The sequence below is a fragment of the Pseudonaja textilis genome, chromosome 1 (genome assembly GCF_049901715.1).
Source record: "Pseudonaja textilis isolate UNSWEBS1 chromosome 1, rPseTex1.2, whole genome shotgun sequence".
NCBI lineage: Eukaryota > Metazoa > Chordata > Lepidosauria > Squamata > Elapidae > Pseudonaja > Pseudonaja textilis.
This window is the reverse complement of record NC_141990.1, coordinates 132,679,596-132,697,708: the sequence shown is the minus strand read 5'-3', so window position 1 is coordinate 132,697,708 and position 18,113 is coordinate 132,679,596. Positions and strand designations below refer to the sequence as shown.

Here is an 18,113-nt window from a genome sequence, read left to right as displayed (position 1 = left end):
CCCACCAGGCTCAAGGTGGACTCAGCTTTCCATCCTTCAGAGGTGGGTAAAATGAGGACCCAGATTGTTGGGGGCAATAGGTTGACTCTATGAACAAAGTGCTATTGTTATTGCTATTGCTTGTAACAAAAATACACTGAAGCGTTTAAAAAATTGCCAACCTTTAAAAATCTCAGTTTATGTATTTTAGGCATTCATAACCAATGAACCAGGAGAAATGAACTTTTTCTATAATACATTTTTTTAATTGTAGACACAAACAGAAGTTATTTTGGTCTGCCCATCTGGGGGCAAAATTATTTGAACAAAAGAAAATTTTAAAAAAGTGTAAACTCATTAGACGATCCAGATATATACAAAATCTGTTCCTTTATTGTATAGGAGTGATAGCATCATAAAGTCGCTGTGCAGCCAGCTCGACCATTTCCCGAAGAGTTTCGTCATCATCTTCACATCCTGGTTCATGATCAACTGTCTAAAAGAAAACAAAACAGAAGCAACCTTAAGTGGCCTTCATATGTAAATTCCACAGGGCTGTTTAGTACCCCAGGCCTATAAATGTTTGGGAACGCAAGGCCCACTGGCACCATGGCAGCCCTGGATGCATTCCCTGATCTCTAGCATTGGAAAAATATTCTGTATAAGTGACAGTGCAAAAGATGTAATTCAAAAAGAGAAAGTACATGCTGAAGAAGAGATTCTGAGTGTTCACAACATAGGCTTATGACTTTTTTGAGAGCTGCGGATATGTATTTTGCCAACACATCATTCTGGAAAAAAATAAAACATGTCTATGAGCTAGAAGGGGGTGGAGTGGCTTGGAATATTATGGCAAGTAAAGAATTTAAGAAAAGGGTAGCATAAGCCATTTGGCTCAAACAGACAATTGGGAACATAGTCATTGGTCACAAAACATATTTTTGCTTAGAGAATATTTTTTACTTTCCCTTGCAAATGTGTACATTTTTTTTGCAGCAGAAGCCTTGTCTGGTGTGTTTCTGTGTATGCAGATAAACTGTGAAAACTCAGGAAGCGGAAACACCAAGCAGGACAGGTCTTAGCTTACTCCAAAATATCACAGATGCTTTCATAATTCTTTAATGAAAGCTATCTAAAAATGTTGTTTATGAGACAAGGAATGCAGAAATAACAATGCAGATGCTGAACTGAATAACTGATATCTTGTAATCTTTCTCAATATATTTTGGCATAGTAAGGTTGCTGTAACATTCAGTAACAAAAATATTTCTATTAGACTGAAACACATTCCAAGTGTTTGTGGTGAAGTATCAACTATTAAAAATCTTCAATGTATTCAGTTGACCAACATTTTCCTATTTTTGTCCTAACTTCTAGGTTTTTTTAAAGGATTGGTTTTTCTTAAAGCCTTAAGTGGAGATTTTTGACACTTTTACAGTTTACAATAGGGATGTCAAATGCAAGGCCCGTGGCCGGTTGTGGTCTGCCAGGACCACAGGGCCGCCCTGGAAACAACAAATGACCAGTCTGCAATGCCTCTGCCAGTGAAAATGGAGCTCGGGAGGGCCGCATGCAGTCTTGCCGGGCTCAGTTTTTGACCCCGACGGCCTCCCACAGACCTCTGCCAGCAAAAACAGAGCTCAGTGAGACCCCAATGCAGCCCTCAATGAAATCAAGTTTGACACCCCTAGTTTACAACATTCTTTACTATTTTACCTGATTTGATAGTAATTTCTGGCAAATTTCTAACTCTCCAAAATGACTACTAAATATTGAAATACTCTAATTATAATATTTAGCTATATTTACCCTTGTATCCAATGAGAGATTTGCTGTTTTTCCATCCACAGTGATGCTAAGCACATTATCCTTCTTTGAACTTACACAGTCTTCTCCAAATATGTCCCTACAAAATGAAAGGCTAAATGTTAGAAATATATACATTTCCTGGCTGCTGTTTTACATTTAGAATAGAGTCTCTTCAAGGAAACTAACACTAAAAGAAAGTCTATTCAGTTCAATGGAACATTTATTGAGAATAATTCTGGGTGTTACTGTAACCAGTCTATGATTCCTTGGTTAAATGCGCAGTTATAACTTACTGAAGCATAATTTCCATTTTTTTGTGATAATCTTCTATTTCTTCCATTTTTGGAATTTTGCGCATCATTGCTGAAAAACATAAATCGAGAGTACTGCAATTTAATTGCTAATTATGCGTTTTCCCCAAGTGCCGTGGTTTATGGGCAAAAGAGTAACTTCCAACCAAACTCCTGAAAAATGTGCACAGTCCAGTTTCACATAAGAAGAAGAAAGATGTTGGCACACACAAAAGTTCCTTGAAGTAGGAACGATTTTCCTTACAAAACTGAGTAAGTTAAATTGTGCTTGAATCAGATAATTCTGTATGGGGAAAGCAGATTGTCAGTTGTAGACAAACATAATAATTTCTTATATCTGATAAGCTGAAGAGATACAATGAACCCTTGATTTAACTGACAAGTAAGGAGGAAGAGATGACTATTAAATCCAAGTGACTGAATTGGATTTTTTGAGCCCTGAAACATACTTGTACACAAGCAAACCAATTTTACTGATAATAAGAAGCAATATTTCCAGGGGAAAACACCTGGACACATTCATCAGATTTTGTGGGATTAAACCTTGAGGAGCAGTCTATTATTGCCTGAAATCCAGACACAGAAGATTTTGTCTAAGTCAGCCAAGTCAACAGTTTATTCTTTCTTGAATGGGAGACTTGCAAGGAATTAGGAATGTAGGCTAGAGAGGGAGGCAAAAAACTCCATGAAACCTGAGGAGCAAACTACTTTCATAATTGCTGCCAAGAAAATTACACGGACATATCAAAGAAGCAACTGCGAACTGAGGTTAACATGTAGGAAACTTTATTAAAGAGATCTATTCCTAAATATAATTAATTGCAGCTGAGCTAATCAGGTTAACTAATATTGAAATAAGCTATTAACACTATCTCCTTCATTGATATGGGGAATAATCTACTTTAGTCTCAATTACATTAATTTTAAACTGTGCATAGTAGACCACGTTACTGGAATAAGAGAAGTACTGCCCTTTAGGCTACGAAATTGCCTTGGATCCTTTCAGAACAACACAGGCATTTTTGGTCTATACCTCTTAATCAAATTAAAATGATGAATACCTTTATGAACTTTGGGATTTGATTGAATTTCTAGAATCACTGTTGTTACAGTATCTGCATACATATCATTGGCAGGATTTGCTACCCACTGAAGAAAAAGAAAAGTAAACAAGGATTGTTCAAATCAAACCAGACAGCTCCATCTTCTGACCTTCAGAAAAACAAGGAAGATTTGTCCACTGGGGTTAATTAAATTATTTATTTATTAAATAAATAATTAAATATTAATTACTAATATTTCAAAAGTTATTTAATTGGCAACACAGACTGTCATTGTCGCCCCAGTTAAGTATTGCAATCTATTTGTGGGGTTTATTTTGAAAAGATGGCAATTGAAAAAATGGTAAGTCTGCTGCTGCAGCCGAGCATAGGCCGAACAAAGCTAGGAAGGAAATGGGAAGTTATGCCATAGAGTGTAAGATTAGATGGACTATAACAGATTGATTCTGTCAATTCTATACTAATAATATATTGGTGCTGGACTGTTGTTTTACTGCTTTGTACACTATAAGCATCACGATATGACTGATGGCTAGAAATTGAAGAAGAGCCAGATAATCAAAGGCACTGCCATTCTGCTTTATATATGATAAGATAGTTTCATTCTCTGTCAAAGCAATTTACAAGATACTGTAAGAAAACCGTCAAACCGTCCTTACCTCGAGCACCACCATGCCTGGTTCTTGGACCACAGTAATGTTTTTAAAAACTTTCAAAGCTGGCTTATCCTGGACCTCTATTTCTTTTATGTCACCTAAAAAAAACAAGAACAGTAAAATTACAACAAAGTTTGTCATGTAACTAACACACACAGACATACACACATACACTGCTAAATTATTATTCAATAGGTGTTTGGACTGCTGGCTCCTATTTCCTTCTAAGATATATATTCAACAATCCTCGGAGCAATTCAGCATGGGCAAATAATGACCAGATTCATGAAGTGCTGGCTTGCTTAACCATAGTTTATTGAATAAATGCTGTTAGGCTTGCTCACGTTGAGTTCAAATACTGTAATAGTGTAAAAACCATAATACTTAAAATCTAGCGAGATAGTAAACTCAAACTGGGCAAATCATGTTCTAGCTTAGTAGATGTATACACAGTGAATTGTCAATCAGATACATTCAAATACAAATTATCAAATCATTTTAATTTCATGTCTTATCTTCTTAATCTTTTTAAAACAGATCCAAACAATCAAAATAGATGGATTAATTATTTTGCAAATCCATCCTTGCTGCAATGGCTTTAGAATCACAAAAGTGTGGCACAAAATTCTGTGATACATTGCAAAGCCAATTCCAAGGTAACAAGATTTTCCAGGTCTGCTCCGAAATGTATTTTTCAATACCTTGCACGCCCTTCCTGATCAAGAAATCTCCAATGAGCTTCTGAAGTCCTCCAGTAACTAAGAATCTTTAATGCTTGTGAAAAAGAAGCTAACAGGTAGTCCTTGAGTTATGACCACAACCGGCACTGGAATCTTGGTTGTTGAGCAAAGTGGTTGTTAAGCAAGATGACTGATTGGCCACTTTGCTCAATGACTGCAATCTCACCACTCTAGGTTTGAGTGTTAAGTGATCTCCCAGGTGGTTAAGCAGACAAATCCCAGGTAAGAAGTCCCAATAAGGAATAAGAAGACTTGAGAGGGTTCACAGGGGGCAATTCCTTCATTGGGCTGCAGGAACAGAACTAAAATCTTCAGTGGATGAAGGGGAGGTTTCCAGAGAAAATCTGGCCAGTAGGAGGAATCCTTTATTGGAGCAAAAATCGTAAAGGAACTTAGCTGTATTCCTGTAGACTAATGGGGGATTTCCTCTCAGTGGACAGAAAGGAGGAGACATCCTTGGTGGGGCTAGAAATCTCAGCTCCATGAGATTCTGCCCCCAGAAGGCAGCTCTTTCAGCCAGCCCCCAGAAACAAGAGGGAGTCTTCTTGACAGGCAACAGTGGCTTACAACCTTCCGTACCAGTTTCCGCGCTAACTTTCTGGGGAAGTCAGCAGAGAAAAATTAAAATGGCGATCACATGATCATGGGGGGGCTTGGCAATTGGTCATCAATGTGAACAAATTGCTCAACCCCACATTATGATTTTGTGGCCAAGAAGGGGTGGGGGGAGAGGAAACATGCCAGCCGTTTGGGAGGTGGCATCAAGCTGGCCACACCCACCCAGTCGGCCATACCTGCCCGGCCCCTCAAGGTCAACTACAGCCCTTATGTGTCCCACAATGAAATTGAGTTTGACACGCCTGCTACAGAATATTAATCATTGATCTCCCATTACATTTATTCATCCAAATTTTAATATCAATCTGAATCTCATAGAATTAAGCAACCAGAAGAGCAGCAGGGGAAAAACAAGATTTTTAAAAAATAATAATTCTAAAGTATTTTATCTACATACCTGTTAATTTTTGCAGATGATAATGAAGCAGACTGAATGTGCCTGTGTATGGAATAGCTTGTGTCTGTGTCACAGTGCTCATGGCAAGATCTGTGTAATCTTGAACAATTTTAAAGGAAAAAAAAAGACAATATTTAGTATGCGCCACAGCCCGGGGCCCACATTATTCATCAATAAATCTAAGAGAGTGATATGAAAGTTACTAGCTCCTTTCCAGATCTATTTCATTTCAGAGGGTCCATCATATCAACACAGAGTAGCTGCCTTAAGAAAGGTGACATATATATGGCAGTGCTCAGGTGTGTTTCAGGTAGCAATCTGCCGAGTGGTCTTGAAGGGCCCATCTTTACTGAAGTGAAGCCTCTTTTATTCAAGGCTTTGAACAGGTGTTATTTTTGGACTTTTATTTCCAAGAACTGTTTTAGTCTTAACTGATATCACAGTACTGTAAAACATTTTAATTTGGAATTTTTCTTCATTTAAAATGGATATCCCAAATTTTAACTGTATAAGCTACAGTATAAACAGTACAGACTACCTATTAATTTATAAATATGAAATCATTGTCATCACTGAATATTCACAGTCCAAATTGAGAAATATGAATTTTGAATAAAAAGCACACATTTGGCTTATTAAAAATATGGGAAGAATTGGATATGGGATGAGGATAACTTTTACTTACTGGACAGATCACAAGGAGAAAGAATATGGTAGTTAAAGTTTCTTTTAACTAGTATTCCTGAAACTCGCTGTCCCTGTTCTGGTTTCTTATCAGCTAGGGAACCCATTACCTAAGAAAAAGTACAAAATTGTGGCTATTAGGAGAGATTACAGAAAGGCGAATCACATATATAACCTCTATTTAAACAATTGAAGGTAGAATTTTAGCTACAAGTTTCCCTATTAGGCTCATATATAAACATCTTTAAGTAAATCACACTTCACTTCATTATTTAACAGTGATGGTAATGAAATATACAACATCCTCTAAGTTCTTCCATTTTTTGGACTGACAAATGGATGCTTTTCTAAAAATCTCAGGTGATACTTCCCACTTTTATACTTTTATCCCTGTTTTAAAAACAGGGTATCTCAAGATGCTCTGCCTCAATATAATCAGGCCAAATATGCCTCTGTGGTTAGTAAATGACAACTTCAAACAACGAAGAAGTTTCTAACAATTGTACCTTATTATAGCTAACACAACATTCTGAACACTCTGGATTTTACTACTGTCATCCTCCATACATTCAGTCCTGTGTTTCTATCTCTGGAGAAAAAGGCCTATTCTTTCCACAGTAGTTTATACAATGTGTTATTCTTATATCCAAGAAGAGCAGACTAAATATATTTTAAATAAGAAATATAATGCCCTTTGTCCAAGACCCAGGAAAAGATTCTTGTTAGAGCAACAACAACAACAAAAAAAGATTAGCTTCATAAAACCTTGGCAAGTTTTTCTCCTCTGAAGTTTAGAGTCACAGCTTCAGTATTTCTAGGATTGTGGACCTCTATGTGAACTTCATCATTATCTTCATATTCACGTATTAAGGCAGCTTTCAGTCTGGCCATTTCATTCTGCTCACCATGCACCAATATCTGCATGACAAATACAAGCATCCACAATTAAAGAAGGTCATTCTTGAGATAAGAGGAGGAAGAAAGAGAAGGGAAAGCAGCTACTACATACAGAATATGATTTTAACAGTTTTATGTACAATTTTCCATGTACTGAATTAGATCTTCCTGGTCCTCAAATGTTACTATTCTTTCCCACCTTTCTCAGCTTGGAAAGTGCAAAGTGAACAGGATACCCCTCAGTTCTCTCATTTTTTTCATAAAAGTTGTCCCCCAAAGCTTTTCCATTCTTTTTGCCAGTGAAATAGGTTGAAGGAAAGTGGTGGACAAGTGTTGAAATGCACAATGTCTTTGGGACATGAATCCTCATTTTTAAAAAAAATATTCTGATTTGTCATTATATCATTGTTTTCTTTTATCATTCAGGTGTTCTTGTTTCTTTCTTGGAACTTTTTTCCAAAGTATTATCTCAATATGTGTTGTAACTTTTCTTGAAGAGCCGGTTTTAAAATAATATTTTTGAGAAACAATCAAAAAGGAATGATAAATGTATTAAATATAGCTGATAGTAAATTAATACAGGAAAGGAAAAGGTTAACATTAGACTGAGAACCTAAAATAAAATGTCCTGAACTTGTGTTGAGAACTGATCAATAATTATTCAATGTCTTGAAAAGAAGCTAGATACTAACCACATGGGGGGGTTTGAGTGCCCGAATAAACTCGCTGGTTTGTTGGTAATCTGTATGAGCGGAGAAAGAAATGTAATCCACTGACATCTTCAATGGTAGCTTTTGTCCTGACATTGTTGTAATTTCTTCAGGCTCAGACATGATATGCTGCAAGAGCAGAAAATACACAAATTCCAAATATATTTTATTATTTTATTTACAACAGAAAAATAGACTATGGAACATGGCTTTTAAATGCCTAGCAAACAATTCTGGGCATCAGTCTGGTCAAGTTACCAAATTTAACATCTCAAGGTTTCTGCCTTTCGTTACAAAATACCCAGATGTGATGGAAATACATACAAATAATTTACTATAATAGCTGGAGAGGATCCAAACAATTGTTTACCAAATTACAATGAGTCACTGGACCCAATTGCCATGGGGAAAAGAGCCTTGATGTAAGTTAATTTAAATATGTGTAAAATACACATGTATGTGCACAGGAATACCACCAGGCAATGACCTAGGCCACTGCTTGGCAACAGAGATGAGATCAGCATTCTTGGATAAGCTCCTAAATCCTCTGTGTGATGCTACACATAGTGCTTTTGTGTGCCTCTTTAGGGAACATATGAGATTATCCAGGCCATTCAATTGTTCTTGAGATGTCTAGTCTCCTAGGACATATGCTTTCTCACAGATTGAAGAATTAATGTCTGGAACTCCTTATCATATCCAATTGTTGGTTCCTTGGTGCTCTCTGAATGCACTGATGATGTCACCTAGTTTGGTAATGAAATGTCTGTAAGAAAACAACTGAGCTCAGAGAGCATCAAGAACCTCACAGTTCAACCCTGGGCTACAAATATTTTCGCCTTTCATGCCTAATTATTCACTATCACACAGTTAAGTTTTACCATTTTTGTCACATAAATTGTAAAGCAAGAATAAACATTTAATATGAAACAAATGCATAAATAAATAAGGCTGTATCTATATCAATAGTGTGTATATTGTGCATTCCCATGCTACCAAATTTACTTGATTAAACTAAGTATGGGTGTCTTTTAAGCACCAATGTCAACCCTCAGAACATCTTCATCCAAGCTTACTTTTGTTTGCCACTCTTGGGAGGGAGGGGGGAAATCAGAAAGGATTGAAATGTGATGCCTTAAAACTGCTAAACATTGACCAGAATCAACGTGAGAGCCAAGGTCGGGGCAACAAACATCTGCTGAGACTGAGGGGGAAGCGGCTGTCGGACTGATCGGTTAACGTGACCTAAGATACCTGAGGTGGGGTGGGAAGTTTCTATTCTTTTAACTACACTAGAGCGTGGGAATTACTTAGAGCTAGCTTCACCTTACCACGTGCCAATATGATGCACTCAATAAAAGGTCTTTTGAGCCTGATTGAAGCCTCAGAGTCCTGATTCAACTGGGTTCATTATTTGGAACCATGACAACCAATAGAGCAGTCAAGCACTAATGTCTTCCACATAGTAGAGAGAGAAGATCTCACCTTGGCAAGTGTTCCTTCCACACAATAACCTGCTATGATGACTCCATTTCTTTTGTCAGTGCACCAGCTCTCAAATAATTCTCTGGATAAGCCACTCTGCATCATACCAGGGGAAGCCATTACCACACTGGGGCCAATGTCATCAAAATGATCCATGCTCTGGATAAGAGAGAAGAAAAATGTCTAGTATTGTACTTCTGTTTGGAAGAATCGGGGACTCTGGGTTCCATATATCTGGGCTAGGTCTGTATGCCATGAGTCCCAGAGAGACGCTTATCGTTAAAATGCTCATAGCTAAGAGGAGGTGCTTCCGGTCTGGCTCTTGTGGTTTGGAGCCAGGCCACGCAAGCGGTGGTCAAACGCACATGCACTCAAAGCTGCATTTGTGGAAACCATCCCCTCTCACCCACTTCCCACGCTGCCGGTCCAGAAAGGTTGGAGGCCACTGCAGTAGACCACAAGGATTACAGGAACAGCTCCTAATAGCTGTAACCTCTAGAGGGTACTCTAATCTTGCATTTGGTAAATGAAAGCCAAACTTTTAGGAATCAGGACTGTCTCATAATAGAACTTAGCACTAGCACTTAGAGTTATCTACCGCTTCACAGTGCTTTATAGCCTTCTCTAAGCAGTGTACAGAGGCAGCCTCTTGCCCCCAACAATCTGGGTCATTTTACCAACCTCAGAAGGATGGAAGGCTGAGTCAACCTTGAACTGGTGAGACTCAAACTGCCAAACTGCAGGCAGCCGACAGTCGGAAGAATTAGCCTGCAGGGCTGTATTCTAACCACTGTGCCACTACAGCTCATCTAAACATCTTAGTTACAGTTAATGAGCTATGTTTCTGACTGCGCAAGATCTCAAAATGTAAATTATGCTGGAGCAGAGAATGGGAGAAGGCAACTCAGCAAGCATCTGTTTCCCAAACTATTTTTAATAAACTTACAGGTGCTTGAGATATTTATCAATAAACTAGATTAGGGCAATTAAGAAGCCCAACCATAAACCAGAACTACATTTATTCGGAATCAATTTGCATGTTCTGTAGCAATACCAGTGGTGGTATTCAGCTGGTTAGCACCGCTTCGGGCGAACTGGTAGCAAGGATTTGGCGTGGGTCGCCGACCCGGTAACTTCTGGCTGGCCATACCCCCAACCTGGTCGCCCCTCTCCTCCCAGCCTAGTCAGCCTTATCGCACATGCACAACATCGTGCACATGCCCGCCATAGCTGACTGCATTCTTCCCCACCCAGTCACTCCTTAAGGTATTTCTTTTTTTCCCTCCTCCCAACAATCAGCTGTTCCTATGATCAGCTGTGCCGGGATTCCCCTTGCTGTCTTACTGCTTCGCCCAGGAGGCTTCCTAGGCCCAGGAAGGTAAAAAATGGAAGCCCGCTGCGCTCATTTTTTGCCTTCCTGGGCCCCAGGGAACCTTCCTGGGAGCAAAAATGCCACCCCAGGAGGCTTCCCTGAGGCCCAGGAGGCCCCAAAATGGAACGTGGGGAGGTGCAGGCTCCGTTTTCTTTTTCCTTCCTGAGCCCCAGGGAAGCCTTCTGGGAGCAAAAGCAGCTCCCAGGAGGTTTGCTTGAGGCCCAGAAGGCCCAAAAAATGGAGGGGGGTGTGTGTGCTGAAAAAAAAAAAAAACCACACCCACCCAGTCACATGGTCACACCTACCTAGCCAGAACCAGTAGTAAAAATTTTTGAATCCCACCATTGAGCAATACACTTATTCACACTGACCTTCAGATTACTAATGTGCTTGAATACAAAGGGGTTGTTGATATTGATTTGCTTGCGGATTTTATCGTTCATGGCATTAACGTAGGTCTGATACACTGCCATGCACTTCTTTGCCAGGGAAGAAGCATAATATATGGGTATCTCATGTAGTTCAGGGTGATTTTGCCAGTATTCATCTAAACAGACATGTAAGACATGAAGTTAATATTAAAAATGGTTAAATATTTGAGTTCTGACAAAAATATCTGCAAAACCGGTATCGTTCCACAACATAACATTTGTATTGTCTGCATTCCTCAGCATGAATCATCATAAAACCATAAAAATTATAATGCTTTATAGTTCATTATCAAAATAGCTAGGTTTATTCCAAGCTCAGGTGTATCTCCTATCTTTGCCCAAGTTTTTTCAAAATGTAGCCTGGAATAGGCATGTTTTTAAAAGCTTTTTAAAATAAGGTTCTGCTTTGCCTTCTAGGAAGCCGTTCTCCTGTGAGCCTCCTGTCACAAATCTTGAGAAGCAGGGACTGTTATCTAAAAGTACCTATAAGCAGTCTCTAAAATTGCAAGGCTCCTAGCCACGAAACATACTGTACTACCAACCAACTCAGCTCCTTCAATACTGATGCTATAGAACAACACTGGATTGCCCAGGGTTCATATGCAAGTTGGGTGATCTTCAAAGGCAGTTCCAGGTAGAGTGCAGCTGAGATAACAAAGGTTATCTGCCCTTCAAGAGTCAAGGATCCCAAATGCCTCTATTATTACAGTCAGAGACCAAGACAACACGTGAAGAAAACAATTTGTATATGTTAAAGTTAGAAGTATTCAGTAAATACGTACCCAAAATTAAAAGCAATTCTTGAGCTCTTCCCAAAGCAAACACAGGAATGAGGCCTCGCCCTCCCCTGTTTACAATATCATGTACAGTGTTACAGAATCGAGCCTCTCGCTCCTCCCGCTTCTCATGGATGTGGGTACCGTATGTTGATTCCTAGACAAATAGTTGCAGAATTACAACACTAAATACACACATAATGACAACCTTCAATTCTTATGAGTTCATTGTGCAAAAATATTTCTCATCATGATAAAACAGCATAGAAATGATGTTCACAAGTGTTAACCATGGTCAAATTATTTTACACTGCTAGGCAAACAACGGATTGTCTTCAGGGCAAGCTGCTCCTTTGAACTGAGTCAAAAGCAAGAGACAGCTAAGTCCCACTGTCTGACAGGACTTCATCTTTAGCTAACCAAAAAGATGGACACAAGTTACTGAAGAGGAAGCACAAGACCGAGGCTGTCCACACCACATTATGGCAGGGGAATTATTCAGATAAAGAGAGTGTAATCGTATCTAACTGAATAAATAAACATACCAAGATATACTAAAAGAAGAAACTTACAATGATAAGAATATCAGGCTTAATATTGGGAATCTCAGCTGCCATCAAATGCCTGTCTTCTTGCCTTGAGAAGTCACCTGTGTATAAAAGCTTTAAGAAAGAAGTAAAATGGCATTGTAATTATATGATTGAACAACAAAAAGATGTCTAATCCATGAATTTTGGTTTATTGCCTTAATATCTCCACAAGTGTATTGTTAATTCTGTGGATTAAGTGTACTGTAGATTCATTAACAGTAAATGCTTGACAAGGGGCCAATCTGACATAGCAAGATGTAATTTCAAGCACAGTGTTCTGCCACTGTTTAGATTTCTTTCCTTTCAGTGCTAAAGGGAACAGTTTATATCTGGGGCCTTTCATCTTCCAAGCTGCTGGTGTAAGAGAAAGAGAATACCTCCATTCTCCCCCCCCCCCCGCAAAATGAGTTCCTCTGAAATGGCAAACTAATAGAAACAGAGGTCCAGAGATTTCTCCTCGTTCTAAGGAAATACCTTCACTCCAGCTATTTCAATCATAAACATGGCTGCTCCCAGAACATGTCCGGCGTGGTAACACCAGAATTTGATGCCAGCCACCTCTTTTACTTCATGAAAGTTTATTGTTTCGATCTTCTCCATGCTTTCTTCCAGGTCGGTCTCTGTGTATAACATATCATCTGCAGAGATATTACTAAATAAAACAATAAGGCAGATTACCATCTTATTCAACAGATTTACAGATTTATTTTTATAATAGGGTAGGGCTTGAAAATACTCACATAATCCAAAGTCCACATTCATTTTATTTTAGGGTCGGTTTTTTTTTAAAAAAAGGTTAACTTACCTGACTTTGACATAATCTGAGAGTAGCCATCTATAAATTGCTTTTGTAGCATGGGTCATGAAAGTTCTTCCTTTAAAGCTGGTTTTTTGCAGAAACCATGGCAATGCCCCACAGTGATCCAAATGGAAACTGAAATAGTCAAAATAAAAAAAAATTGAAGGCAGGGGATGGGAACTGATGTAGATGCTATTACAGCAAACAGCTAGACAAAATTTATTTTTTTATATTATTAAAATACTTAAACACAATGAGAGAACGCATTAAAAAATTCAGTCTGGCAAATCCAATAAACATTCTACACACCAGCTTTGCAACATTTACAGGACTGGGACTGGCAGAGGGAGAGTGCAATCCATTACATTTCTAAGAACAGAACTAAGTCTATGGATGGGAAAAACATTCAATATACATATACCAAAACACGGCAGGAATTCTGAGGCTTCATTTCTGGCTGATTTTGGTCTGTTTCTAGACTGAAAGAGAAGTAATCTAGGCAGTCATGTTTTGGGATGTAAGACAATGACAAGCAGCAGCAGTCTAGGGAGTTTCATGAAAGAAAAGCACAGAGAGCTGGTGGCTGATTTGGATAGCTGCCATTACCATCCTTGGTTTCAATACACCCTATTCAGCTGCTCTGCCCGACCTCAGCCCTCCCCTTTCAAGTCTTTCCATTCCCGACCGTCCTTTAGCTATAGTTACAGACAAACGCTTTGGTTTCAAGTGCACTGTAAGAAGAATCCAGAAAAGGCAGACTTTAGGAAGATCAGGGCAGTGGATAGGGTGGTTAAATATGCCATGCTTAAAGTCAAGAACAATGATGATGGCAGAGGATGGAGAAACTCAAGGGGAGGTAGGGAAAGCCAGATGATTAGATAACCAGCAACAAGTTAGAGCAGAAGCCACACAGCAGCATGGGGAAGAGGAGAAAGAGAGAGGCAGCCTTCCCCTATTCTCCCTTTAAGACAACTCTAGATTTGGCCCAAACCCAGAACTACCCGAATGTTCCAGTTTGGTTCTGCCAAATAGCAGCCCTCCCAGAACAGCTTGACACAGAACTTCAAAATCACAATGGTTTTGGCTTTGAAAAAGAACACACGTTCAGTTTTGTGCCTAACCATACCCAGCAGCTACGTTTCTGTGCTGAATCCAGAAACAGTTTCTTGAAGCGTACAGCTGCCATAGTAGTGGTTAAAGGCAAGATAAATCATACATCACTTACTGACTTATCAGAAGGAGATCAGTTTCAGCTGGATCTATAAGATCAATGTAAGGAAGAGCATCCATTCCTTCTAAGCCAGGGTGGATTCCACAGTCAAGCTGAAAATGCATATTGAAATCAAGAATATTACCAATCACTAGAGGTATACATACATGTAAATCCTATGGCATCAAAGTCAAACTAATGAAGCTTATACTGCATACTTAGGATTTGCATGTTATTTTCATATGACAATAATAAATAATTGTCCAGTATACTACAGAAAAACAAACCAACCAGAACTGGAGTAGAAATTTTCTATGAAATTAGTAGAAATGAAGATGAGATAAATTTTAACACTATTGCTCTGAATGTGGTTTACAAGTAATATTGAAATAAAATTTAAACTGTACAATGAATAACTTTAAATTGAAATTTCATTAAGATGGAACATTATTCGAACATTCTCATCTTTGTGTAATTAACAGAAAAACGGAATAGCCAAGATAAATACCTCAAAATTTATTTTCTTACTGAATAGCCAACAAGAATGTGGCAGTCCCCTCATGCCTAAACCCACCAAATGTTAAAGATGATGTAAGTCTATGCTGAGGCTGACTGGACTGGTTGGGATTCATGGGATAATTTAAGGATTTTTTTAAAAAAATATTTTTATTAAAAATTTTTTAACAAGATAAAAACCATAAAAATAGCCATGGATATATATACCTTGTTAATTCTACACTTCTCCACCATACATACATTTTGGGGGGAAGGATTCAGAATATACACTTAAGTGAGGACACTAAATAATATATTATCAGTAAATTTATACAACATAGAAGTATTACTACAGCCAAATGTGGTGCATGAAAACGTATAAGAAAATCCTTAGGTAGTTGGTCTATTGAAAGCTACAAGTGCATAAGCTGCTACTTTTATTACAGGACATGTGAGTATATCTTATTACAATCTTATGCAATATATTTTTCTAAAAACATTTATTCTTAAAAGTTGTTTTAACATATTTTTTAATTAATATTGTCCAGAGGTTGCTAATGGCTAAGAATGGACACACATCTGAATAACAAAAAAGTTAAAATTAAGAATTTTACAAATAATGTAACAAAAAAATTACATTACCATTATCTTCCTTCCTTTAAATTCCAAAACAATACATGATCTTCCGACTTCCTGCCCAGCACCTCTATAAAAGTTGTTAAAGGAAGTTTTTTTAAAATCCTCATTAGTTTATTGAAAATAAACAAAATATGTATAAATATTCAAAAAAGGTGAGATCTTTACCTTAATTTCACCTGGGCAGAATGGCATAACTTATTTAAAGAACCCTTGGCTCTGTGAACCATTAGGCCTAAACTCTGAACTCTTAAGTTTAACTCAACTTTATTTAAATGACCTAAACTTCATAATCGTGACATTGCCTTTTTCACTCAACTACAATTACGGTAGAATTAATAAACGTTTATCTAATTTTGCTATATAGTATCAAAACCAGGAACAGAGATAAACAAAGTTTGCTGTGCATACTATACTAGATGGGCTTTAGGAGATCAGCACCAAGTTATGGGTCAGGGTTGTGTTTTTTGCAGATATTCTGCACCAAATCCCAGCAATTGCACAACTTTTCAACATTCTGAAGCCTCACTGGGATGTGTAACAAAATTTCTGCAAACTCTTTCCCCAACCCTCAACCCCATCGATATTTGAAGCACACTGAACCCAAATATTAAGAGTATGTAACAAAGGTTGACAACTTAGTTGAAAACCTCCTTCTTGCATAAGTTTCCAAGTTGCTAAAATCCAGACATTATTAGATGGCAACAAAGAGAAATTTATTTTTTATTCTCTAGTCATCTAGTGGTCATCCAGATTTTTGCCACACAATTTAATACCTGCATCAATCAAAGATATGCAGGAGCTTCTATGAGCATTTTAATTATTTTGAGACAGATTAACATTCCATTTGGAAAACATTTTTACAGTATTTAAATTATCTCAACAATAATATCTTCCACAATCAGGTAGCACACAGCTTTTCAGAGGAATATAATCTGCTTTTCTAACTCTTCGTGAAAGATATGATGTAAAACAGAGTTGCAAGTAAATCTACACTTGGAGCCAAACTAGTTCCTAATAACTATTAGTCATTTGCCCAGATAAATTCAAAAGCAAAACTCCACTTAATTCCAGTTTATTAGACAGGTAATCTTTGATTTATGACCACAATTGAGCCCAAAATTTCTGTTGCTAAGTGACACAGTTATTTGTGTGTTTTGCCCATTTTACAATTTATTTTGCCACAGTTAAGTGAAACACTGCAGGTGTTAAATTAGTAACACAGTTGTTAAGTGAATCTAGCTTCCCCATTGGTTTTGCTTGTCAGAAGGTCACAAAAAGGGATTACATCACACCAGGACACTGCAAGCATTATAAATATTAGTCGGTTGCCAAATGTCTGAATTTTGATCGCGTGATTGTAGGGATGCTGCAATGGTCATAAGTGTGAAAAGCAGTCATATGTCACTTTTTTCAGTGCTGATGCTTACTAACCACTTGTTCAGCAACTGTTCAAAGTTATGATGGCACTGACTAATGAAATTAAGTATAAATATGCAGAGTCAAAGAGCAGCCCTTGTTTAAAAGATAAAGGTGGAGCTGTGGTGATGCAGTGGTTAGAATACAATATTGCAGGTTGACTCTGATCGCTGCCAGCAGTTCAAATCCCACCAGGCTCAAGGTTGGCTCAGCCTTCCATCCTTCCGAGGTGGGTAAAATGAGGACCCAGATTGGAGGGTGGGGGGCAATAGGCTGACTCTGTCAACCGCTTAAGAGCAGGGCTCGTAAAGCACATATGCTGCTTCATAGTGCTTTATAAGTATATATGCTATCGCTATAAAAATCCTTCACGCTGAGTTCAATTTTGTGCAGATATCTTGACAATAGTTTGGAGAGGATACCACAGGCCATTGGGGTTTCCCCCCCTCAATTTCCCAGTATGGCCTTCAGCTGTGGGATTTCTTCATTGCCTAAGTATCAAGCTCATCCCAGCCAGGGGATGTGAAAGCCTAGGCCAGGGGTCTCCAGCCTTGGCAACTTTAAGACTTGTGGACTTCAACTCCCAGAATTCCTCAGCCAGCAAAGCTGGCTGAGGAATTCTGGGAGTTGAAGTCCACAAGTCTTAAAGTTGCCAAGGCTGGAGACCCCTGGCCTATAAGACGTTTAAAAATAGGGAAGGGGCGCGGGGCAAGAGGAGCGCGGACGGAACTCCGAGGACCAAAGCTTCGCCGTCACTCACAGGGGCCGAATCAGCAGCTGGTCGCTCTCTTCAGCCGGGACGAAGGCTTCGGTTCTCCTCCTCGCCGACATCTTTAGCAGAAGGGAGAAGGGCTCGCCTTGTCTTTCACCGGCAGTTGTACATCACTGAACCCGCCCTCCGCCTCGCCCCTCCCCACCTCACTCATACACAGACGCGCGCTACCCTAAGACAACCGGAACTACAACTTCTCCCTCGCGTTATCTTTGACGGCGCATGCGTACTATCATATTGCCGCTTCTACAGAGGGAGAAAGAGAG

General features: G+C 38.7%; 1 protein-coding gene across 1 annotated transcript; it reads right to left on the bottom strand.

The window, feature by feature from the left end:
* Positions 1–223: 223 nt before the first annotated feature.
* On the bottom strand, positions 224–18,104 carry CPSF3 (cleavage and polyadenylation specific factor 3). Its single transcript, XM_026695272.2, has 18 exons — positions 17,836–18,104; positions 15,663–15,726; positions 14,541–14,638; positions 13,322–13,450; positions 12,991–13,168; positions 12,499–12,588; positions 11,933–12,083; positions 11,091–11,266; positions 9,348–9,506; positions 7,845–7,991; positions 7,021–7,173; positions 6,257–6,365; positions 5,572–5,670; positions 3,820–3,914; positions 3,161–3,248; positions 2,082–2,151; positions 1,789–1,885; positions 224–475 (listed from the first exon to the last, which is right to left on the bottom strand). Exons 1-18 carry the CDS (start codon positions 17,904–17,906, stop codon positions 371–373), a joined length of 2,079 nt encoding a protein of 692 aa, XP_026551057.1. The 5' UTR covers positions 17,907–18,104; the 3' UTR covers positions 224–370.
* Between the last annotated feature and the right edge of the window lie 9 nt (positions 18,105–18,113).

Coding starts and splice junctions, on each gene's coding strand:
- CPSF3 (XM_026695272.2), bottom strand. CDS start 17,906: ATGTCGGCGAGGAGGAGAACCGAAGCCTTCGTCCCGGCTGAAGAGAGC. Junction 13,169..13,321: donor TCAGATTATGTCAAAGTCAG/GTAAGTTAACCT, acceptor TGTTTTATTTAG/TAATATCTCTGCAGATGATA. Junction 7,992..9,347: donor TGGAAGGAACACTTGCCAAG/GTGAGATCTTCT, acceptor CTGCTCTTGCAG/CATATCATGTCTGAGCCTGA.